This window comes from Aethalodelphis obliquidens, unplaced genomic scaffold (genome assembly GCF_003676395.1).
Source record: "Aethalodelphis obliquidens isolate GAN/ISIS:26980383/991018 unplaced genomic scaffold, ASM367639v1 scaffold27, whole genome shotgun sequence".
Taxonomy (NCBI): domain Eukaryota; kingdom Metazoa; phylum Chordata; class Mammalia; order Artiodactyla; family Delphinidae; genus Aethalodelphis; species Aethalodelphis obliquidens.
The window spans coordinates 16,659,277-16,683,972 of NW_020837971.1; the positions used below are offsets into that span (position 1 = coordinate 16,659,277).

The window sequence follows — 24,696 nt, forward strand, 5'->3', positions numbered from 1 at the left end:
GTTGTAGCGCTGGTTTGGTGATGCTGAATTCTCTTAGCTTTTGCTTGTCTGTAAAGCTTTTGATTTCTCTGTCAAATGTGAATGAGATCCTTGCCAGGTAGAGTCATCTTGGTTGTAGTTTCTTCCCTTTCATCACTTTAAATATATCATGCCACTCCCTCTTGGTTTGTAGAGTTTCTGCTGAGAAATCAGCTGTTAACCTTATGGGAGTTCCTTTGTATATTATTTGTCATTTTTCCTTTGTGCTTTTAATAATTTTTCTTTGTGCTTAATTTTTGGCAATTTGATTACTATATGTCTCAGTGTGTTTCTCCTTGGGTTTATCCTGCCTGGGACTCTCTGCACTTCCTGGACTTGGGTGGCTATTTCCTTTCCCAGTTAGGGAAATTTTCGACTACAGTCTCTACAAATATTTTTTCGGGTCCTTTCTCTCTCTTTTCTCCTTCTGGGACCTCTAAAATGAGAACGTTGGTGTGTTTAATGTTGTCCCAGAGGTCTCTTAGGCTGTCTTCATTTCTTTTCATTCTTTATTCTTTCCGCAGCAGTGAATTCCATCATTCTGTCTTACAGGTCAGTTATCCGTTCTCCTGCCTCAGTTATTCTGCTATTGATTCCTTCTAATGTATTTTTCATTTCAGCTACTGTATTGTTCATCTCTGTTTGTTCTTTAATTCTTATAGGTGTTTGTTCTTTAATTCTTCTAGGTCTTTGTTAAACATTTCTTTATCTTTTCAATCATTGCCTCCATTCTTTTTCCGAGGTCCTGGATCATCTTCACTATCATTACTCTGAATTCTCTTTCTGGAAGGTTGCCTATCTCCACTTCATTTAGTTGTCTTTCTGGAGTTTTATCTTGTTCCTTCATCTGGTACATAGTCCTCTGCCTTTTCATTTTGTCTGTCTTTCTGTGAATGTGGTTTTCATTCCACAGGCTGCAGGATTGTAGTTCTTCTTGCTTCTGCTGTCTGCCCTCTGGTGGATGAGGCTATCTAAGAGGCTTGTGCAAGCTTCCTGATGGAAGGGACTGGTGGTGGGTAAAGCTGGGTGTTGCTCTGGTGGGCAGAGCTCAGTAAAACTTTAATCTGCTTGTCTGCTGATGGGTGGGGCTGAGTTCCCTCCTTGTTGGTGTTTGGCCTGAGGCGACCCAGAACTGGAGCCTACAGGCTCTTTGGTGGGGCTAATGGCAGACTCTGGGAAGGCTCACGCCAAGGAGTACTTCCCAGAACTTCTGCTGCCAGTGTCCTTGTCCCCGTGGTGAGCCACAGCTGCCCCCCGCCTCTGCAGGAGACCCTCCAACACTAGCATGTAGGTCTGGTTTAGTCTCCTAGGGGTCACTGCTCCTTCCCTTGGGTCCCGATGCGCACACTACTTTGTGTGTGCCCTTCAATAGTGGAGTCTCTGTTTCCCTTGGTCGTGTCAAAGTCCTGCAGTCAAATCCCTCTAGCCTTCAAAGTCTGATTCTCTGGGAATTCCTCCTCCCCTTGCTGGACCCGCAGGTTGGGAAGCGTGACGTGGGGCTCAGAACTTTCAGTCCAGTGGGTGGACTTCTGTGGTCTAAGTGTTCTCCAGTTTGTGAGTCACCCACCCAGCAGTTGTGGGATTTGATTTTATTGTGATTGCGCCCCTCCTGCCATCTCACTGCAGCTTCTCCTTTGTCTTTGGATGTGGGGTATCTTTTTTGGTGAGTTCCGGTATCTTCCGGAACAGTTGATGACTGTTCAGCAGTTAGTTGTGATTCCAGTGCTCTTGCAAGAGGGAGTGAGTGGATGTCCTTCTACTCCGCCATCTTGAAACTGTACCATACTGTACCACACCTTCTTTATCCATTCATCTATCGAGGGGCACTTAGTTGCATCCATGTCTTGGCTCTTGTAAATAGTGCTGCTGTGAACATTGGGGTGCATGTGTCTTTTCAAATTATGGTTTTCTCTGGATCCGCTTTCTCTGGTTCTGTCTCGCGTTTCTTTTCTTACTCTTGCTGCCTTTCCTATAGACTACCTAGCATCTACCCTTAAAACATTTTCGAATGCTTGGTGTGCCCTCTGTCCCTCCAGTGGGTCCCATCTGTTGATGGCGAGGATGCTGGCCGTGGTGTGGCCACTCTTGCTGCCTGCATGTGCGGGTTCTGCAAGTGCACATCCCTCCCCCTGCACGCACACTCCCGTCCAGGGAACACAGTGGCCAATCAAGCACTCGTGCTTGCTGCGAACCTAGCCTTTGCTGCGGTACGTGTGTCACCTCTCTGCCGCTCCGAGAGCAAGGAGCTTCTCAGCCCCAGACTCACGGAAGCTCAGCGACGGGTCTGAGTTCTAACCGCCGACCTGATGTTCTTAAGCAGGAAATGTGCAAAGTGGTAAATGTCACCCAATCCCATGAACCCAGCTGAGTGCTCTGTATTTTCGAGTTTCCGTCCTTACGCACATTCTCTTCCCTCATCTTCGTCATTTTGGTGTATACGTAATTTTATTTTCTGCATTTTGACTTAACATTTCCCACAGGTGTATCTACTGGTGCCCTAAAGGTCACCTAAGACAGCTGCTGCTTCCTCGTCTTCATGCAGGTCTCCGCATCTGACTTTTAGACACCATGTTTTTAAAAATGTTTCTTTCTCATAAGCATCTTTATTCGTATAGACTTGAAGTATCCTTGGTTACATTCTCAGGAGTGCAAATATTACAGTGTCATTTCTCTCCCTGTCCTGGGTATTTTCCAAAACATGTTGTACTTCCTTTTATCTTATAAGTAATACTTAGTTACACCCAGCTCTGGGTAGCAGTGGTTGAGTGGGGTCCTGGGGCCGACAGGGTTGGCGTCACAGGGAGCCTGCCAGAAATGCAGATTCTCAGGCCTGCCCAGTCCCATGGCTGGGAAAGCTGGGGTGGGCCCAGCGTTCAGGGTTCTGGTGTGTATCCCCAGTGTTGCACGTGACCCACTTTCTCCCTCCATCCCTCCTTCCCTTCTCTCTTCCTGTTAGAACTCGGTACCCCCCGTTTACTCAGATGCCGGTTCCTTGTGCGGTGGCCACTTTTCCATGCGTGCTTACCGGTTGTGTTTCTCTGTGGAGCGCGTGTTCTGATCCTCTGCCCATTCATGCTCTGACTTTCCTGTGGGTTTGAACGAGCCGCTCACTAGGGAAAGGCTGGTGTTCCTCAAGTCTGTTCCTCTAGCTGTGCTTCTCTTTGTGTAAAACCTCAATCTTTCGCGTATTCCCCCGTATCAGTCATTTTCCTCTGTGGCTTCACCTGTTGCTGGGAAAGCTGAGCACACGAAATGCAGGAGTGCGGATGGGTCACCCCTGTGAGTTCCCTTGGCCTGTCCTGAGAGGGGGCGAGGCAGCATCCTGACTTGCTATATTTTTTTGATTGGAACCCCCGGGTCGTATCACTGGACAACTCTCTCCCTGGGAGGCCTTGTCCCTGGCACTCAGGTTACTCCCTGCCTCTGGCTGGGACGCCTGTTTTTAGCTCAGGGAGCCCTGTCTCTTTGGGGGACAGAAGGCAAGTACTCGGGCTCAAGTGGGGCTCAGCCACCTCTTCAGGGCTCTCAAGCACCAGTAGGCACTTGGTACATCAAAGCCTGCCAGGGGACGGCCTGGCCAGGCCAGGGGAGCCTGCACATGGCCAGGCAGCTCTGCCCAACTCACACCTCTGTGTCAGTGTGAAAACCGCAGCCCCCTGAGTTGCAGGTGAGGGACGCCCTGACCATATGGGCTTGTCTGTGTTTTCATGCTTCAACTCAAGTAACAGAGCAATCCAGTTCCATAGCCGCTTCCAGAGTCTTCTCCAGGCCCTGACCCAGTAAGGCGGCACCCTAGGTGATGTGAGGGGATATTGGTGGATGCACCCTAGTTCTGGAAGGGGGTTCTGGGAGAGGATGCTGCGGACGTGGTCCAGTTCTGGGAGGGGGTGGGGTGGGGCGTCCAGCTCCAGAAGGACCACTGTGTGGCGGCAGCTGTGCTCCACAGGCTTCTGGGGGGAGGCAGGGAGATGCCGGGTTTGGGCTGCAGGGGCTGGGAATGGGGTCCTTGAGCAAGACCGAGTCAGGGAGGCACATGAGCGGTGAGACGGGGCGGGGCATGTGCTTGGTGGTCAAGGGGCGGCGTGTAGTTTGTTGTGGCCTCAGCTGGAAGGAGATGGGAGAAGGTGAGAGGGAGGCAGGGCTTTGCCCTCGGTGGAAGGTGGCGCACCGGACCGCGTGGCGGGGCCCCTGATGTGTCTGAGCAGGACAGAGAGCTGGTCAGACGCAGGTTGGGGGGCTCAGTGCGGAGGCAGGACTTGCCCTAGAAGCCGGGCAGGTTGTTCTTTCCTCTCTCCCCAGATGAGTGTCCACCCAGGTATGCCAAGGAGGCTTCTGCAGGCAGGAGAAGATTGTGCTTCATGACCCGAAGCAGGAGTTTCTCCGGAGCCCCCCTAGACATCCTCTCTCTGGGATGCACCTGCAGGACAGGCCTGCGTTTGTGTGGCCACCACTGGCCGGCCAGGGTTTGCGGGAGGGGCGAGTGAGGGACCTGCTGTGGGATGCAGACACGTAACCTCAGAACCCTCGCCTGGCCCAGCTGCTGGACCCTTTTGTTCCGGGACAGGAATCAGCAGACGGAAACTGTTGAGAAGCATGGCTCCCACTGCAGAATTCCGGGCAGTAACTTAGACGGGATTCGCAGGTCCTTCCCCGCTCTGTGCAAATCTGATGCCGACGCTGTTCTCGCCCAGGTTGATCGGTTGCTTCTTTCTTTTCTTGAAGTATAGTTGGTTTACAATACTGGGTTAGTTTCAGGTGTACAGCAAAGTGATTCAGTTACGTAGATTTTAGGGTGCGCTTCACCTCAAACCTTGGGAAGAGTCTCTGACTGTCTTAGGTACGGATGCCACTGTGAGCTCTTACCTCTCACCCGCCTGCAGCCGGGAAGGACCCGTGGGCATTCCGTGCCTGTAATCACTGATTTTTGCAGCAACACTGAGAAGACAGTGATGATTGTGCCAGAAATCGGGAGCATCTCCTCCCCTCCCATATGGTTTAGAATTAATAGCCCTGAAGTTGCTATTTTAAAAGAAAGTCCAACTGCTTTGGCTACAAAATCTGAGTGTTTCTTTATCTCCTGCCCTGCTCCCTGCAGACACGGACAGGCATGTTCTCCCCGGACCAGTCTCCAACAGCAAGGCCTCCTCCAACGTTTTCACAAGTGGGAATATTAGAAGCGTTCTGTCCTCCTCAGGGCAACCCGCAGAACCAGAGGGGCTGGAGAGGATGGGCAGGGGGCCTGTCTGCTTCATTGGACGCACTCTACTTCTAGAAGGTTCTCTGCTATATTTTGAAAAAGCTACCTGAGTTGTCAGTGACCCCCTCCTCCCACCGAATCAAAACAGCGGCCCCTACGCAGGGCTGCCCAACTCTGTCCTGTCCCGCGGGGTTGTGGCAGAAGAGAGGAATGTGTTTGATCGGAAGGTGTTCTCTCCTCTGGGTTCTTAGATCTTTAAAACTAATTTCAGGCCCCTGTATTGCAGTTAAGCATGTAAAAACTTTGTTCCGTTTTGTAAACCCGAGAACTGGGGCTGGCTCGGAGAATTTAAATGATGTAGGAAGGGCAATAGCGCAAGTGACAGAGCCGTTGGTGGCAGAGTGAGGAGAGCAGGGGCCAAAGCCCAGAACCCCCCCTAAACCAGCTGTGGCCCGCTTTCTCCCTTTACATCCTCGTGTCTCTTCAGCCACAAAAAAAGGCTCACACAGATGTTTTGGGTTGATTGATATCTGGATTAAAGTATTCCAAAGGGCTGTGAGGGGTCTTTTAACAGGACTCTTTCAGTTTCAGACAAAAGCATCAAAAATTGGTTCTTTGACACAGAAAAACTTTAGAGAGACTGACCAAGAAGAAAGAGCAGGTACGAGGTGATCCGGGATGGGAAAGCACACGCCCTAGGGATAAAGCCAGGTTAAAAATAGATGAGAGGGAAATGCTAAGAGGTTTTTTTTTTTTTTTTGCCAGAATATTTGAAAACTTAGACAGAATGGACAAATTCCCAGAATGGTGTTAGTTACTAAAACTGATTCTAGAAGAAAAAGAAAGCCTGAAACATCCTATGATCATTAAAACGATGGACTCAGTAATGAAAAGTTTGTCAAAAAGTCATCACCAGGTCCCAGTGGTTTGACAGCTGAGTCCTACAAACTTCGAAGGTTTGTAGGATCACCCATAGGACAGAAACTCCTCTGAGTGCAGGATAACCTTGCTCATGACTCTGGAGGATGGAGCTAGGATTCCAGAATCTCAGTTATGCAGCTCAGACTGACATGCAGGGGAGCAGTCCCTGTGTCCCCAGGCTTGCGTTCATGAGTGGTGTCAGCCCCGAGGCCCTTTGCCTCTTGGTGCCCGAGTGGGTTGGGAGAGGCCCAGCTGGAATCCCTGTGGGGGTAGTCATTCGTGACTCTGCACATCTGAATGCTTGGCCCATGGCTCTGGAGACCCTGGGATGGAGGGAACCTGGTCTCAGCAAGATGTGGTGTAACTGGATGGGAGACAGAGAGCAGCAGCAGTTGGCCCCTGTGGGGAGGCCCAGCTGGAGGATGGGCGTGTCCGAGGGGCATGCTATGTGCAGGGGGGGTGGGACGTGCATTGGAAGAGTATTTGGTTGGGGCTTTGAAGGATGTGTAGGAGTTTGCCAGGTAGGGGCTGGGAGATGGGGAGCAGTGGGTGGCATTCATAAAGCGAATGGGGGTGGGGCGCACAGGTATTACTTTCCAGTCAGGGCTGGCAGGTTGGTAAGCTGCAGCTCTGTCTTCCTACAGCTTGGTGAGAGTTAGGGTAGAGCTGGAAGGGCTGCTCCACTGGGGGGCAGGGACCACCTGGGAGCCTTAGGTGATCACAGCTCCCCACCGGGGTCTAACCCTTAGGTCTGAGCCTGTCAGAGCTGGTGATCCTAGGGAAGGGGGTGAGAGGCCTCTGAAGGTCACCCCTTAGCTCCTTGGGGGCCTCCTTTCCTGCCGTTCCCTGTAGCCCAGCCAGGGAGCCTGGGCTTGCAAGGTCCTACCCCTGAGATCGTGTCCTTGACCTGACTGCACAGGCCACTGCTCCAAAGGCCCTGATATTCCTCAAATACCATTATTAATTCGTAATTCTAAAATTACCTACAGCTGTTTACAAAGCACATCTTCAGTTGTCATCCTAACAAGGTAAATGGGACAATTTTGATTTCCCATTGTGAGGAAATTTATCAAGAGGAAGCACATTTCCTTTTCAGTGATATAGGATGGATTTTGAAAGAGGTCTGACTCATCCACAGCATCTTTTGAAACCACTATAGTTGCTATTTATTTTTAATTTAAAAAAGCCTATTGATCTATAGTTTATATATCGGTACTATTAAGTTCAATGTAAAATTCAAAACAACTAAATGTTTTTTTTTGATAGTTTGAGTGTGTAACCATCACAGTAATCTAATTTTTGAATATTTTCATTGCCCCCAAAAGAAACCTGTACCCATTGGTGGTCACCCCCCATCCGCTCTTCCCAGACCTAGACGCCACTAATCTATATTCTGTCTCTGTGGGTTTGCCTGCTCAGGACATTTCATGTAGCAATACATGGAATCACACAGTATGTGGCCTTTTGCGTCTGGCTTCTTTCACTGTGCGTACTGTTCTCAGGGTGCATCCGTGTTGTAGCATGGGCCAGTGCTTCACTCCTGCTATAGCTGAGTAGTATTCCACTGTGTGGACGGACCACGCTGCTTATCCATTCATCCGTTGATGGACGTCTGGGTTGTTTCTTCTATTATTTTTCCAGTCTGTTTTTCAGTTGGGTTAATTTCTACTGTTTCGTCTTCGAGTTCACTGAGCTTTCCCCTGTCCTCCCCATTCTGTTGTTGTTGCCATCTGTCGAGCTTTTTATTTCAGATTTTTTTCCAGTTCTAAAATTTCCATTTGATTCTTTTTTTGTGTCTTCTGTTTCTTTGCTGAGAGTTTCTGTTTTTTTGCTTTTTCAGACATGTTTGTAGTTGTTCGTTGAATCATTCTTAGGATGACTGCTTTCAAATCTCGGTAGTTATTCTGATCATTCTGTCGTTTGGTGTCGGTGTCTGTTGACTATCTTCATTCGTTGAGATTGTTCTGGTTCTTTGTATGATGAGTGATTTCTGATTGGAACCTGGACAGTTGGGGTGTTACCTATGAGACTCTGTGTCTTCTTTGAAAGTGGGGACCACCACCCCAGTACTTCCTAGTGGGGCTGTAAGTCCAGGCTCCACACTGGGCCTCGGTTGGGGTTCATGGGGGTGGGGATACCTCCTTACTGCTGTGCAGGAGAGAGTTCTGGCTTGTGACTTGGAAGGAGCAGGAAAGCCTTTGGTCTTCACTGACTATGTGGAACAGTGTGAGAGGTGTGCCACGTGTTACCAGATAGGGGAGGCCAAAGGCAGGGGTCCCTGCATGGCCTCTCTGACACCCCAGCCTGAGGTTGGTGCTTCCTCACAGCCTGGGGAGGATGGAGGTTTGCAGATATTTTTGGAGGTGTGCCTGGAGTGGGACCATTCTTCTACAGCAGTTTTCTCACAAGGCTGCTGATCCTTTGATTAGAGAGAGCCGACTTTTGTCGGAACTTACTGCCGTGCCTGTCGGCATCTCTGGGCCACCCACATGTCCAGCACTCAGTCTGGGTTATGTGAGGCAAAAAGAAAGTCCAAGGACTTATCTCCATGCCATCCCTGGTCCTGAGGTTCCTGCCACCTCCTCTCTGCCTTTCACAGCCTTGGATGACTGTTTTATGTGTAACGTCCCGGACTTTTGGTGTACTTAGTGGGGGGAACAGGGAAAAGTACATCTCCATCTTTCCGGAAGCAGAGCCCTCACAATTGTTGTTTAAATGTATTAAGGATAATACGTTTAAGTCCCATTTTGATAATCAAGAAAAACACTGAGGTTTTTCTATAGCCTTCATAGGACGCTGGGATATTTGATATGATCCATGTTCATAAATCTGTCCCTTTGATTTCTGGCTTTGTATCTTATTTCACTGGTTAGAACTCATTAGCGTAGCTGTCTGCTCCTAATGTAATGAAGGTCTCATTGCTGCCTGAGGCTTTAGGGCTGTGTTTGGAATTGGATTTCAGGTCTTATCTTTAGGATGTCAGAGCGCTACTTTGTCTTAGGTTGTTCGCTGGATTTTTTTTGCTTTTAATCGGGGATGGGTGCTTGATCTTTTCACGTGGCTGCTTCGCTCCCCGTGGGAGAGGCTGTGTGCTTCTCTCTAGTCTTGATTATTAATGTGTGTTGGCTTTAGGCAGCATCACTAATCTTGTGGATGGAGTTCATGCTGGGCCCTTGGTCAGAAATATAACCCGCAGTTAGGAACTTCATACGACAGTGGCTTACCCAAGTGAGATAACCCTTGTCTCTTACATACGTATTCCAGGGAACGCACTTTATGGCTGACGTGGCAGATCTGATCCGTGTAGCCCTCACACCCCAGTCTCCATCCAGTTAAATGGTCTCTGCCATCGCTGGTGTGTGGCCTTCATCCTCCTGAACAGCGATGGTCGGTATAGATCCAGCCATCACGACTGTATCCCCAGCAGCAGCAGAGAAGAGGGAAGAAGAACAAGCTGTCCTTAGGGAATATTCCAGAAGCTTCCACAGGACCCTTCAACTCCTATCTCCTTGGCCACATCTAGCTGCACAGGAAGCTGGGCAATGTAGTCTTCACTCCAGGTCTCCAAGTCCCCCAGTGAGAATAAGGGGCTGGATCGTGGCGCTGGTGGTGGAGAAGGGATCTGGGGACAGCACTGACTCTGCCGCAGCCATCTGTCCGGCGCCCCTCGCTGCGCTGGGTGTGCACACCTGGGCCACCAGCAGCCCTCTCCTCTGTCCTCTGGGATTGGCACCTGCCTCTTCATCACCTCTTGCGTCTGGGGCCGGTCAGTGTCCCTCTGCCTTTTCAGTCCTTCCTTCCCTCCTGGTGGCTGCCTCGGTTTCCCTGTTCTAACTCCACATGGTGCCGGGCAGCCGAGGTGATGGAGAGACCAAGAGTGGGGCGGGCTCCCTTCCGCAGGGGCCCCCGGGGGGAGGCCGTGGCTCGCTCAGGGAGAGCGGTCGGTTCCGAGGCTGTGAGACGGGGCACGTGCAGATCCCCGACGGTGCAGGAAGGAGTGAGACGGGCGCCGGGAAGCACAGTTTCACTTGTCTGATTTAGCTTGGACAGCACCTGACTGGTTTTGCAGGTGCAGGTGACAGATTGTAACGATGCAGGAGACAAGAGCGAAGCCGTGAAGAGCTGTCACCGGAGGTGCTGGGAGGCGTGGTACCAAGTAGGGACCCCTGAGGGTCAGCCAGGGCCTGAGACGTTCGTCCCCTTCTCAGAACACCCTGCTGAGGAAGTTGGTGTGATTTTTGCCCTGACAGACGGGATGGGATTGTGACTAACCGCTCCGAGACGCAGAGCCAGGATGTGAGGCCAGGCAGCTGTCTTGCAGGCCCTGGGACTCGCCTTTTCCCCGACACCTCTGTGCGGGGCTCTGGGGTGCAGGGGCCCAGGGTTGTAGACGCCCACGACACTGGGGCTGCGGGAGAGGGCACAGCTGCCCTGTGTGTTCCCAGGGCCCTTCCTGGGCGGCCTGCCCTGTCGTCCAGCTGCTTTTGTTTTCCCACCTTGCATCTCAGGGCGGTGACAGTCTCTGGAAGCTTCCAGGTGGTCCTTTGATGGTGGCCCGAGTGAGCCCCCTGCCGAGTTCCCTCCACCTCAGGACAGCCGGCCACCTGCAGAGGCTCCTCTCCATGGGCCGTGCTCGGGCTTGTCCCCAGAGGCCCCTCTGCTAAGGAATGGCCGACGTCCTCCCGTGCAGGCTCAGGTCACACACCAGCTCCCGTGCCCTGGGCAGTGGGGCTTTCCGTCCCTGAGGCTGTCCCCGAACACACGCTCGGACCGGCACTTCTGTCTCAGAGGGTCCTCTCCCCGTGTGGCCATGGACAGCTGCGCTCTTGCGATGTCCCTCCTGAGTGTGGAGGTCTGTCCAGCCTGGAGCCACGTGGGGACCACAGTGGGTGGGGCCCCCAGCATAGACACGGGCCTCGCTCAGGACCCAGGGCCCCGGCCACAGCCTGGCTTGCCTGGGCAAACACGCTCCGCTCCACCTGGCGTCTGGCGGGCCTGGGCCTGGCCTCCCTCCTCAGAAGTGTATGTGGGGATGCGTCGCCTGGGGAGACTCTTCCAGTGCATCAGAAACATTCTCCCATCTTAAAATAAATGTGTCACCTGGAGCCAAGGCGGAGAAGCCCTGACACCCGCACCCCAGGCCGGGAGGCGGGCTGGGCTTTTAGGGTCTGTGACTGTTGCCCTACTGCTGCTCTGGTTGTCCTTCAGAGGGTGTCGCGCAGAGGAGCGTCTGCCCCCGGTCAGGGATGTGGCCTCACACTGCAGGGTGGACGTGCGGTCTAGGAGGGTCTCAGGGCCTGGTGGCTGCACCCAGACCCTGCTCCGGGTGGGCCATGCCAGGCATCCATGTGGCCCCGTTGGAGCCTCCTCCATTGACCGGACAGGCCGGGGCCGAGGGGCTGTGGGCCCAGCCTGGGGGCTGCTGGAGGGAGGGAGGGGCTTCCTGTGCCCCCTCCCTGCCCCATGTTCACCCTTGTAAGATGTCCACCTGATTCCAAGCAGGATCTAAATTCCGATCTTTTGTTTGCTTTCTGAAGCAGAGTGGGAGGGAGGGGCTGTGAAAGGGATTGAGGGAGGAGTGGGGCCTCAGTCCAAGTGTCTAGAACACGGTTTCTCAGATACAGTGTGGCCAGTGGGTCTGAGGCCAGGGGCGGATCCACCAAGAGGAGGAGGAGTGGAGGCCAGAGGAGGAAACCGAGGGCCCGGAAGGGCGATAGCGTCCCCAGGGCGGCACGGCTCCTGTGGATAAGCCCAGACGTTTGCTCCATCCTCTGGTGGGGACGGTGCGGGGAGGAAATGTTTGTCTCCCGCAGATCGGGGGAAATCAGAAGACAAGACCGGGAGGAAGTGCCACAGTGCGTCCAAAGCCACTCACTCTGTGTGAACACGGGCCCCGTCTGCTGGGGCACAGGTGCTTTCGTAGCCCACCTCGAGGTCCCTGCTGGGGCCGCGTTGGACAGGTCTGCTCGGCGGCAGCGACACTCCCTCCCTGTGACCCGCTGCTCACTGAAGCTGGGGCTCACGGGCGGGCCGGGAGTTCTGGAGGCGATGCTGGTGCCCGTGCAGTGCTCTGGGCGCGGGTTACCTGTGCGGTGACAGCCCGGGCCTGCTCGCGACCCACCTGGGGCTGGGAGGGTCCGTGGGACTGGACCACGTGCCGGTCACGTGTGAGGAGGGTCCGAGGCCCCTCGTGGAGGGCAGCTTCCCAGCACCAAGGTCACTGGGCTGGGCGTGTCCAGGAATCGTCGGGGGAGCTGCCGTGTCACGTGGGCCCGTCTCTCCTGTCCAGGAGCGGCTGCTCATGAGTCTCCTGCCCCGCAACGTCGCCATGGAGATGAAGGAGGACTTCCTGAAGCCCCCCGAGAGGATTTTCCACAAGATCTACATCCAGCGGCACGACAACGTGAGGTAGGGCTGGCACTGGCCTGGCCCTGCGATGGGCCTAGGGAGCACAGGTGGGAGGGGATGGAGGTGGGGGGGGGGGGGGGGGGGGGGGGGGGGGGGGGGGGGGGGGGGGGGGTATGGAGGTGGGGGGGATGGAGGTGGGGGGGATGGAGGAGGTGGGCAGAGGGCACTAGTTTAAGGGAAGGAGGGAGCAGGTGTGGGTTAGGAGCCCCGGGGAGCACTTGCCCAGCAGGGAAGCAGCTCCCACAAGGGGGGTGTGTTGGCTTCTCGGGTGATGCATTTCACAGCTGCCCTTTCCCATTTTCTCATTTCTCCACCTTCTATTTCCTGTGTTGGCTAGAAAGGGTGGGAGCTCTGTTCCTAAGCCAGGTTTGGGCAGTGGCCATTGGGCTGGGAATTTGTCTGCATCAGGTTAATAACTGAGCATTGTTCTAGTTGGTGCCGGGCTCTGGGGTAGGCGGTCTTCTCACTCTGTTCATCTCATGGCAGCCCCAGGAGCTAGGGATTGTTATTCCCATTTTATAGGTGAGGAAACTGAGCCCTTGGAGTGAATCAGCTTTCCCTGGACACTCTGAGGTTTGCTTGTTTGTTGTTAAAGATTCTGTTAAAAAGCAATTAATTGTATTAAGTCATGCATTCCCTTTTGAAGTACCTGGAATAGATAACAGTGTTGCTTGTCTGGGAATCATATCGATACTTTACATAAGTGTCACTCAGGCAGGAGATGGCGGTTTGAAGGACCCCCTCTCATCCTGGAGACTTGTGCTCCACTGCTTACTGCTTGTACTCAAGTTCCAACCAGTCTGCCTCTCTCAGCTTTTTTTTTTTTTTCTTTTTTTGCGGTACGCGGGCCTCTCGCTGTTGTGACCTCTCCCGTTGTGGAGCACAGGCTCCGGACGCGCAGGCTCAGTGGCCGTGGCTCACGGGCCCAGCCGCTCCGCGGCATATGTGGGATCTTCCCGGACCGGGGCACGAGCCCACGTCCCCTGCATCGGCAGGTGGACTCTCAACCCCTGCGCCACCAGGGAAGCCCTCGCTCAGCTTTTGATAAGTCATTATATGGTTCTCAGTCATCTTAGTTTCCATGTGCTATTTGCGCTTCTGAATCAATCCCCTCTTCCTTTCTTCTTCCTTCTCACCTTCCTCCCTCCCTCCCTCCTTCCTTGTGTGTCTGGATAGTCCCTGGGGAGGACTGCTGCAGCCTGGCTGCATCCGCGAAGTGGGTGTTGTGCCTTCCTGCAGAATTCCACGCTTCCCATATCATTGCTTCCCTGTGCTCTGTCCCTCCCGCCTGTGAGCTTTCTTCCCCGGATGCTGAGCTCCTGAGGACAGGGACCTGGGGTGTAAGAGATCCTCCACGCATGTTTGCCTGCGTGCGTGGGGGACGTTGGGTGCTTCGGGGGTGACGTTTCCCACAGGTAGTGGAGGAGGACAGGCAGGGCAAGCCCTGGGGGCTTTCCTAGCATGGGGGTGAGCAATGCTCAGTCGGTTTTTGAGGAACGAAGTGAACCGGCAGAGGCTGAGAAACCAGTGGATAGAGGAAGGCCTGTGAATGCATGGCTAGTTATAGAGAAGGAAGAAAACACAGTGGCTCCTCAGAGATGTAAATAAGCCTGAATTTCATACCAAGACAGAGGGGAAAAAAATCGGTGTTGTCTACCTCCGCCCACTCTTGCAATCCCTTTTCTTAGCTTCTCAGTATCAGTGACACTTCTCTACCCTAGACACCCAGGTTTTACTCATTCATTCATTCATAACACACGTGTGCATCCCCCTTGCTCTGTGCTCGGTGCTGTGGGTGTATAAGCTGGGCCTGCATCCTTCAGTCCCTCACAGTCTCAGTGGGGAAAGCTGCCCTGCAGATAGAGGATTATAACTGGACGTTCGGCTTGTCATGGGGTGAACACAGCATCTTTCCAAGCTGGGGCAGGGTGTGGTTGACATGGTGGGGCAAGGGCCTCGTCAGGGAGAAGCTTCTTGAGATGTGGGTTCCTGGCCCCTGCCTGTGAGGTGGGTCGCTACTCTCTGGCATGAGGTGTTATTGAAAATGCAGAACTGAGTTAAGACCTGGCATCAGGAATTTTAAGATATGAACACAATTGTGTAAAAAGAACAAACCACTTTCATTCCACATCACTTTCTTCATTTAAACTGGAGATGCATGTTTAAGTCTCACAAACCCCTCCAGTGTACCATGTGTGTGATTTCCCAAGTCTCACAGCTGAGGGTGCTTTTGGCTGTAGGCGACAAAAGTTGGCCATGCAGTGCCTTCAAGAGCGAGGGGCTCTCTTTCCCCTGGGGCGAGAGGTCCAGAAGTGGCACCTGGCCCTGGTCCGGCAGCTCCGTGATCAGGCCCCATGGCCTCTCCCAAGTGGGTTCCGTGGAACACCTCGTCCTGAGATAGGCCCCTGATCCCATCTCCCTCGTCCCTCACATGTGGGAGGGTCAGGGTGCTTGGAGGACTCGTCAGGAACCCCAGCCTCTCCCAAGCGTACGGCTCGGGGAGGTTCTCCGTTGTCCTACAAGTTCTCTGCCCTGCTTTGGTCCTCATTACTTAAGCCTTTTAAAGTCTTTCTAGCATCCAGGATGCCGGCTGTGTGCTATGGGTGGGCACTGACTTGTTTAGACTGACCCAGGTACTGTAGTAAACGGACGCCCCGCATATAAGAGGGGTTGCCCCCCCCATAGCCGACTGAGGGGTGACCCTGCGCACAGCACAGGACTCCCGTGAGGCTCAGATGGGGCCTGGGCCTCAGTCGCCTGCATCACGTGTAGGAGGTGTGGAGGAGGGCTGCTCATTCCATAAGAGCACGTCACTTCTGCTCACCTGCCACCAGCCACGGCCCCATCACAGGGCCACCCTGGGAAAAGGGACAGGCCTAGTGGGCGTTGAGCTTCTCCCCTGTGTCTGGGGAACGCCGAGTATATAGACAGCATGCGATGGTCACTGCTGCTCCCCTGTGTCCTGGGAGGAGCTCTGAGTGGCTCCAGCATTTCCTCCCTCTATGACCAAAGAGTCCCCCGGCTTCTCCCAGCCTCAGTCTCCTCACCTGTGACACGAGAACAGCAGAGCCTTCCTTTTCCGCTGCTTGAGGGATCAGCAGGGGGCTCTAGTTTCAGGTGACGTGCGAAGGTAACGTCCGTCTGAGTGGCAGGAGCCTGTCTGTCTGTCGGCGGAGGAGGGCAACTGGCACCCCTTTGTCTTGCAGCATCCTCTTTGCAGACATCGTGGGCTTCACGGGCTTGGCGTCGCAGTGCACGGCCCAGGAGCTGGTGAAACTCCTCAATGAGCTCTTCGGCAAGTTTGACGAGCTGGCCACGGTAAGCGCAGCCTCTCCCTTTGTCCGGAGGTTCACTTGAGTTGCTCCTGGGGTGACGATGTGCCAGGTGGATCCCCATGTTAGAGATGTGACCTAGGCTGGTTGGGACGCGGTGTTCGCCCGTTGTTCCAGCCTCACTGCTCGCTGGTTCCTTCCCTGGGACCTGAGCGCTACCTTTGCAGACAGGACGGCGCTGCACCAGCACAGGCAGCGCCTCCAGTGAGGGGCCCCGGCAGCACGAGGCACCGGCTGAGCTGCGTGGTCTTGCGCGCAGGCCGCCCTCCACCTTCTGTCCTGTGGGACGTGTCGCTTGGGCTGGCCTTGGTGGAGGACTCTTCGGAGCAGGCCTGTGCTGCCCTTTTCCGGGCCCGCTGCCTGCGCTTGAAACTTGCCTGCTGGGGGTCAGTTGGTGACGTCTCAGGATGCCCGGCCCCCTTGCTCGCTGCGGGCTGAGCGCCAGGGTTTTGAAGTCTTCCTGGAACAGGTCACATCTAAGGCCGGCAGAGGTCAAGCCGAGGCTAACGGCCTCACTTGCAGCATATGCAGGCCTGGGACCCCGACACCCACCTGCCCTGTCCTGCCAGGACATGGGGGAGACACAAGGACATGGACAAGTGCACCTTCTCCTTCAGCCTTGCTCGAGGTGGAAACAGAGGCCCCTGAGTGGGTGGTTATGAGACGGAGGGAGGGAGGGAGGGAGGGGTTGGCCAGCAGATTCTGTCGAGGTCAGACTCCTTCTCAGAGGAGGTGACAGTTAAAGCTCTTGGAAGGAAGAGTGAACGTCCCCTCAGTGAACAGGGTGAAGAGAGGACCCCTGGCTGGGCCTGGCTTATGCAGTGGCTAGGAGTCCTGAGGGACGCTGGGTGGCGGGTACCGCGTGGGCCGCAGACTCGGACCGGCCTCTGGGCAGGACACAGAACACCAGGCCCCGGCCTTTGCTCTTGCCTTGCAGGAAGAGCGAGCAGCGGTCACACTGCCTGTGATGTCGTTTTGCTGGGCATGGAGCTGCCTGTCCTCGAGGCCCTGGCAGCCTTTGTCTGCGCGGCCACTGGACTTGCTCCCGGGAGCGAGGCTGAGGTCTGTGCAAACACGTGCCGCCTCGCCTTCCTGGGAGAAGGCCTCCCGGGCGTCCTCCCGCGGACAGGGCTGCATAGAAGAGGCGGGGAGGGCGTGAGCGTGGCCTGTGCCCGGGCCTCCAGCACCTTTTACCTTTGGGTCAGGATGTGTGTTTTGTCCGATGCAGGGGGTGACTGGCGGCCGGGGGCTCTCACAGTGCTGCTTGGGAGCTTTCTCAGGCCTTCTGCTTCCTCCCCCCTCACCAGGAAGCTTCTGGACCAGGGTCCCACTCGGCCCACCAGGGCCTCTTTTCTGAGCATCTGCTGCTGACGGGAGGGCCTGTGCTCTTTGCCTCCTCGTCCGATTCTGTCTTCCCAGCAGCTTGAGGTCAGCATCATGGTCCCCGAAGGATCAGGGCCAAGTTTGGTCAGTGATTCGTGGTGAGCAGTGCCACCTGCCCCTCTGCTGTCCTTGGGAGACCCCCCTGCTCCAGGTCTCTCAGGACATAACCTGCTTCCCAGCCACCCAGGAGGGCCCAGGAAGTCTTTACGGATTTTCCGCTGGTCCTGTGTCAGATACCTGATTTGCAAATATTTTCTTCCCCACTTTGGCCTGTTTGTTCATTTGCTGACAGTGTTGTATAAAGGGCAGAGATTTTAGTTTTTATGCAGCCCGGTGATCACTTTCTTCTTTTGTGGGTGTAGCGTTCCCAGAGGTGGGCAGTCTGATGGCCGGCCCCACCTGTGCTGTGTTCTACTGGAACAGACGCAGGGCCTACCCCGTCCAGGGATTGGAGAGATGGGCCTCCCTGGGTGGGAGAGCACGGGTGGAGATGGTGCCCCGGGAACACCCAGGTCTTCGTTCTCAGGATGAAATGTGTGATCTGGGGGCTCCCTGTCCTGTCCTCTTCCTTCCTAGAATACAAACTCCGTCTGTCGCTTTGCCAGTTTCTTCTGTTTTAAATCAGCTGCAGGTGTGAGTGTCACCTTGAGTTCCAGGCCTGTGCCCTCACCCTGGCCCTGGGGGCACCTCTCGGGCCCATGTCCCAGCTGTGACATCCATTGCCCCTTTCTATCGGCACTGCACCCAGGGTGCACATGGCAGGGTGTCCACTGGGCCTTCTGGGGCATCACACGTTCCCTCAGAATGTCTCAGTGTTCCATGTGTTTCCTCAGATTGTTACAATTTGCCTTTTTTTGTTGTTAAATTTATCCCTAGGTATGTCATTCTTTTTGATGCAGTTGTAAATGGGATTATTTTCTTAATTTTACTTTCTACTAGTTCGTTATTAGTATATAGAAATGTGACAGATTTCTGTATATTGATTTTGTATCCTGCAACTTCACCGAAATCATTTATTAGTTCTAACAGTTTTTTGATCTAGTCTTTAGCGTTTTCTGTATATAATATTATGACATTTGCAAATAGAGACAGTTTTACTTCTTTTCCGATTTGGATGCCTTTTATTTCTTTTTCTTGTCTAACTGTTCTGGTTAGGACTTCAACACTATGTTGAATAAATGTGGTGAGAGTGGGCATCCTTGTCTTGTTCCTGATCTCAGAGGAAAAGCTTTCAGCTTTCCACCAGTGAGTATGATGTTAGCTGTGGGCTTGTCATACATGGCCTTTATTATGTTGAGGTAGGTTCCGTCTATACCCACTTTGTTAGACTTTTTATCATGAAAGGATGTCGAATTTTATCAAATACCTTTTTTGCATCTGTCGAGATTGCTATATGATTTTTATTCTTTATTTTGTTAATGTGTTTGTATCACATTGATTTGTGTGTGTTGAACCATCCCTGGAATAAATCCCACTTGATCGTGCTGTGTGATCCTTTTAATGTGCTCTTAAATTCGATTTGCTGAAATTTTGTTGAGGATTTTTGCATCTATGTTCATCAGGGATATTGGATAATTTTCTTCTTTTGTGCCATCCTTGCAGGATAATACTGGCCTTGCAAAATGAATTTGGAGGTGCTCCTTCCTCTTCTGTTTTTTTTTAGAGTTTGAGAAGGATTGGTATTAATTCTTCTTTGAACGTTTGGTAGAATTCGCCAGTGAAATCGTCTGGTCCAGGGCTTTCCTGTATTGGGAGTTTTTGATTACTGATGCAGTCTGTTCCGATTTTATATTTTTTCGTGATTGAATCTTGGTAGATTGCATATTTCTAGGAATTTATCCATTTCTTCTAGGTTGTCCAGTTTGTTGGTACGTAAGAGATTTTCTCTTTTATTCACTACTAGGCTCTTTCACCAGGACACTTACTAGTGTCTGAGATGTTGGATTAGATACTTTTATCAAGGGAAGTGCACACCCTCCAGAGAACAGGTGCTGCACACACTGGAGCCTCATGGTGGGTTGACTGGAGTAAGAGATATGTTAGGTGTGTGTATGTGTACGCATGTGAACGAGCATGTGTATATAAATGTATGTGAGTGTGTATGTACATGTGAGTGCATTGTATATACGTGAGTGTGCATGAACATGCATGCAACTCTGTACATGTGTATGTGTGCATGTGTGTACATGAGTTAATACGTATGAGAATATGTAGGTGTACGTGTGTGTACATGTGTGTTAAGTTTTTGTTTAGATTTTTTTTCCATCTATGCTCCTGAAGGATATTAGTCTGTGGCTTTCTTTTCTTATGTTGCTTTTATGTGGTATCAAGGTAATGCTGATTTCATAGAAGAGTTGGGGAGTATTTCCTCCAGTTCAATTTTCTGGAAGAGTTTGTGTAGAATCGGTATGATTTCTCTCTTAAATGTGTGGAGAATTTACTGGTGCATGGAGTTTTCTTTGTGGAAATTTTTAACTATAAATTCAATTACTTTCAGTAGGGCTCGTGGGGTTATTTATTTTTTTCTTGAATGAGCGCGGTGTTTTATAATCTTTCAGGGAGTCTTCCCATTTAACCTAAGTTGTCAAAATTATTAGAATAAAGTTGTTCACACTATTTCCTTGTTATCCTTTTAATATTTGTAGAATGTGTGGTAATGGCACCTGTCCCATTCTTGATTTTGGTGATTTGTGTCTTCTTTTTGTCTCATCATTCTGGCTACAGATTTATCAGTCTTATTGATTTTTTAAAAAAAATTTGCTTTTGGTTTCATATATCTCTATTTCAATTTTATTAATTTCCTTTTTTTTTCATTATTTTGTTTCTTCTGCTTATTTTGGTTTTCATTTGCTCTTCTTTTTGTAGTTTCTTAAGGTAGAAGCAGAGACCATTGTGTTTTAGATCTTTTTTCCTCTTCTGATATAAGTGTTTAATGCTGTGAACTTCCTCCGAAGTACTGCTTTAGCAAATTTCTGATATGTTGTGTTTCTATTTGTGTTCAGTTCAAAATACTTTATCATTTTCCCTTTAATTTTTCTTAGACCCATGGATTATTAAGACGTTTGTTTTTTGAGGGAGTTTGCAAAGATCTTTCTGTTTTTGACTTCAAATTTAATTTGATTGTGGTTGGAGAGCATACTTTTAAAATTTGAATCCTCTTAAATTTATGGCCCAGAATATGGGCTTCACTCATTTGTGTGGTCTATGTGTGGCATATTTCCACGTTTTATCTTTTTTTTCTGTTTAATTTCCTCTAATGTTTCTTTTTCTCTTTTTTTTATACATTTATTTTTTTAAATTTATTTATTTTTGGCTGCATTGGGTCTTCATTGCTGCGTGCGGGCTTTCTCTAGTTGCGGCGAGCGGGGGCTACTCTTGTTGTGCTGCGCGGGCTTCTCACTGCGGTGGCTTCTCTTGTTGTGGAGCACAGGCTCTAGGCACTGGACTCAGTAGTTGCAGCACACAGGCTCAGTAGCTGTGGCTCATGGGCTCTAGAGCACAGGCTCAGTAGTAGTGGTGCACGGGCTTAGTTGCTCTGCAGCATGTGTAATCTTCCCGGACCAGGGCTCAAACCCATGTGCCCTGCATTGGCAGGTGGATTCTTAACCACCGTGCCCCCAGGGAAGCAAGCCCTCCTCTAGTGTTTCTTGCAGTGTGGGCCTGCAGGTGACAAATCCTTTCAGCTTTTATATTTCTGAAAGAACTCTTTATTTGGCCTTTATTTTTTTGAATTTCTTTTTTGCTGGGTATAGAATTCTAGGTGCAAAGGTCTTTCCCCCAGAACTTTAAAGATGCTGCTCTTCTTGTCATCGTTCGTATTGTTTTCAACAAGAAGTCTTCTGTCAACTCTTTGCTCCTCTGTATGAAATGTCTTTTTTCTCTGCCTGCTTTTAAGATTTTCTCTTTGTTGCTGGTTTTCAGCAGTTTGATTTTGACGTGCCTAGCTGTGGTTTTCTTCAGGTGTCTTGTGCTTGCAGTTTATTGAGCTTCTCGCATCTGTAGTTTTCATAATATTTGGGGAAAAACCCTCAGTCACCGTTTTGCAAATACTTTTCTATGCCCGTCCTCCTCTTCCTTCAGGAACGCCAGTTTCACCCACGTCAGGATGATGATCTCGTTTTATTTTGGGGGTTCTTTTTCTTTCTGTTTAATTTTGGACAGTCTCTACTGCTGCGCCTTCAGGTTCACTAATCTTTGCACCTTCAGCGTCTAACCTGCCACGTACCATCCAGTGCAGCTTCCAACTCAGACATCATGGTTTCGTCTCGGATCTTTCTTCCTTCTCATTGAGGTGACTGTGAGGAAGCTCAAAATTAAAATGGCCTAATTCCCTTCTAATTTATTGCTTTTTTTCTCTGTCCTTTTGTGCATGGATGTTGTGGGTTTTAAACATATTTTCGTTCTAATCTGCTGGTGTCCTGTTTTGATGAGCACCTGGACATGTTTTTCTCACATGTGCTTGTTTTGTGTCCAAGGGCCCGGTGAGGAGGGTGTGGTGACCCCAGGGATCCAAACCCATCGTCCTTTACAAAGGTATCTGCCGGGCAGTTAAACAAACACAGAGCGTGTTTGTCTTAGTCTCCACAGGAGCTGACGTTTTATTTACCCTCATCCACGGCTGATGACCACAGATGTGCGCTATGTTTTTGACCTTTCCCCCATTTATTGGATCCATTTCAGATTTGTGTTTGCTCTGATCTCCGTGTGTATTTGACAGCTGGCTGCACCCTTTGGGTTTACGGAGAAGTCCCTGTCCCAGGCTCAGCCCTGCTCCACCGCCACCTGTTGGGGACGGGGCCCTTCTCTGGATCAGTTTTCTCTGCGGGAAGATGAACTGGCCGGGTGAAGCAGACGTCCATCTGGCTGGTTCGGGAGGTGTGGGCCAGCGTGGAGGGTCCTTGGTGTGCCCACTACGGAGACGAGCCTGAGTCCCGGTTGTCCTCTTATCCGCAAGGCCACCTGGGCTGGTTGTGGCCCCCTCCTCAGGGGTGACAGGCAGATGAGAACACAGTCCTTAGCTCTGGTCATGACCCCGGGAATCCTTCAGGGACTGTTTCCAGAGAGAGCTTGTCGCACTGTTGTCAGTTCTCAGTCCCGAGGTGGCGGTTGCCTGGCACAGGATGGGGGTGCATTGGATTTAGGACAGTGCTGGTGGTGCCCGGGGCCAGGAGGCTGACCCACACGCGTCATGGGTGGTTAGCGAGCGCGGACAAGTGCGGGAGGCATCCCCTCTCTGGTCCGAGCATCCCTGGGGATGCTCAGAGTCTGCTAAGGGGCTCTCCCTGGGGATGCCCGCCCTTGGGCTTGGCCAGTCTGCGCTGTCCCTGAACTTGGACGCTTCGTGAGCCTTTCTGGCCCGTGAGGACCCGACACCGAGGGGCTCCTGGACAAGAGTGTAGGGGGTGCAATTCCTGAAAGATGACTCTGATGACCTGTGTCAGTGAGGACATTATTTTTCAGTTATTTGTGTTTTTCTGGATGTTTCTGAAAGGGACCCATGGAAGCTGGTCCAAGGGCAGAGCTCCCTACCCAATTCCGAGCTACTCGGGTGTGTGTTCAGGTCCATCCTTCCTGTCCCCCCTCATCCCTCCTCCTCGGGAGACTGTCCTCGGGATCATTTCAGAGGGTCAGGCCTTCCTGCTCTGACACCCTGGTCCCGTAGCTGCGCAGAGTTGGCCGTGTTCAGGCCTGACACGTGCTCGTGGGTCAGTTGTGACTCTGCTGGACGGTGTTCCTTTAGCAAAGCCACCTGTGCACCTGCTGTCGGGCAAGGGGTGCTGGAGCACAAAGACGGAGTCAGGGAACTTACAGCTCGGGTGGGGAGACCTGGAGCCAATTTTGCAAAACCAGGATTTGCTGAATGAGATGTTTGCTAGCGTGTGGTCAGGATGTAAACAGACATCGTGAGCACAGCCTGGAGGGGGTGGCGGTGGAGCTGTCACCAGAGCTCAGCTTGGAAAACTGACCCAAAGGAACGATTTTAAGTGATCAAATAACAAGGAGAGTAGAATCCCAATTTTCACACTGTGTGTGCACACACTTATGTGAGTGCCAGAGAGAAAAGGCTGGAATGAAATATCCCAGAATAACTGTGGTTATTGCTGAGTTGTGATTTTTAATTTTCTGAACTTTCTGCATCCTTGATGATGAACCTGGATTTCTTTAATTATCCCTTGATTAGCAGGGAATAGATATTTTTTCTTCTTTTCTTTCTTTTCTTTTTTTTTTCGGTATGCGGGCCTCTCACTGTTGTGGCCCCTCCCGTCGCGGAGCACAGGCTCCGGACGCGCAGGCTCAGCGGCCATGGCTCACGGGCCCAGCTGCTCCGCGGCATGTGGAATCTTCCTGGACCGGGGCACTAACCCGCGTCCCCTGCATCGGCAGGTGTACTCCTAACCACTGTGCCACCAGGGAAGCCCCAGATATTGTTTCTTGAAAAGCCAGTAGATGTTTGGAATTTGAAGGAGTCTGTCATTCGTATCAGGCCACCTGTAGAAACTCACCACCCTGTCTGCTGGGAGGAAACCTTTATTCAGCAGGTGCGGTGGCCCAGGTCCCTGTGTGGGGAGATGTGCTCTAGGCAGAGGGAGGAGGGTGGTGCGGAGAGCAAGGTTCACTTGAGGCCTGAGTGGGGAGCCACGGTAGAGGGAGAGGCAGGGTGGCCTGAACGGGCCCCTTGAGTGCCGTACACAGGAGGAGGACGTGTCTCCTCCACGTATCACCAGGGAGGCACGTGTTCATACTTGGCTTCAGAAAGCAGCTCCCCGGTCCCTACTGTGTGCCAGCATTGTCCTAGGTGATAGGGGTGCAGCATGAGTAAGCCAGATGTAAACCCTGCCCTTGAAGGTTTTAGAAAATTCGCACAAGCACAAAGGTAGAGACAATAACGTAACGCCCTCTCCCCCGGCACCCACAACCCATCCTCGACAGTAACTAACGTCTGGCCAGTCTTGTTTGGTCTGCAGTCTCCCCCCGCCAGGTCCTGCCCAGCACCGCACAGCACGCTTGCATCCTTGGTGAGTAGCTCTTCCACTGAGCACGTTACGGCCAGCACCACCTCAAGGCCCCTGTCGCACCCAATTGCACTGACTGCAGTCACAGAGTCCTGAGTCTGGCTCTGGGCTTGGTCACCCTGCTCGTCTCAGATGTGTCTCTTCTTCAGAGCTGATTTGTTCCAGTCAGGATTCACATGAGGTGGACGTGTGTCTGGACTGCACCCTTGGGTTGGGTTGACACAGAGGCTAATGCCATAGAAGGATGCTCTATCACTCATGGTCCCCGAGAGGAGGGGACACACCAGGCCATCCAAGGTCACAGGGGACCACCGGGCGCCCAGGTTGCAGAGGGGGCTGGGAGAGCAGGGCGGGGCTTTATTGGCGTTTCCACGGGAAGAGGGGGCAAGCAGATGCAGGGCTGGACAGTGTGGATAGTAAGGGC

The 24,696-nt window shown here is 52.1% G+C and overlaps 1 protein-coding gene across 2 annotated transcripts in view; it reads left to right on the plus strand.

The window, feature by feature from the left end:
- The window catches only part of ADCY1 (adenylate cyclase 1), a 116,481-nt gene that overhangs the window by 27,227 nt on the left and 64,558 nt on the right, over window positions 1–24,696 (plus strand). For both annotated transcript variants that reach the window (XM_027124062.1, XM_027124061.1), the window contains exons 3-4: window positions 12,426–12,544; window positions 15,751–15,862. In XM_027124062.1, coding sequence (XP_026979863.1) covers window positions 12,426–12,544; window positions 15,751–15,862 — 231 coding nt within the window. The remainder of the gene's footprint in view (window positions 1–12,425; window positions 12,545–15,750; window positions 15,863–24,696) is intronic.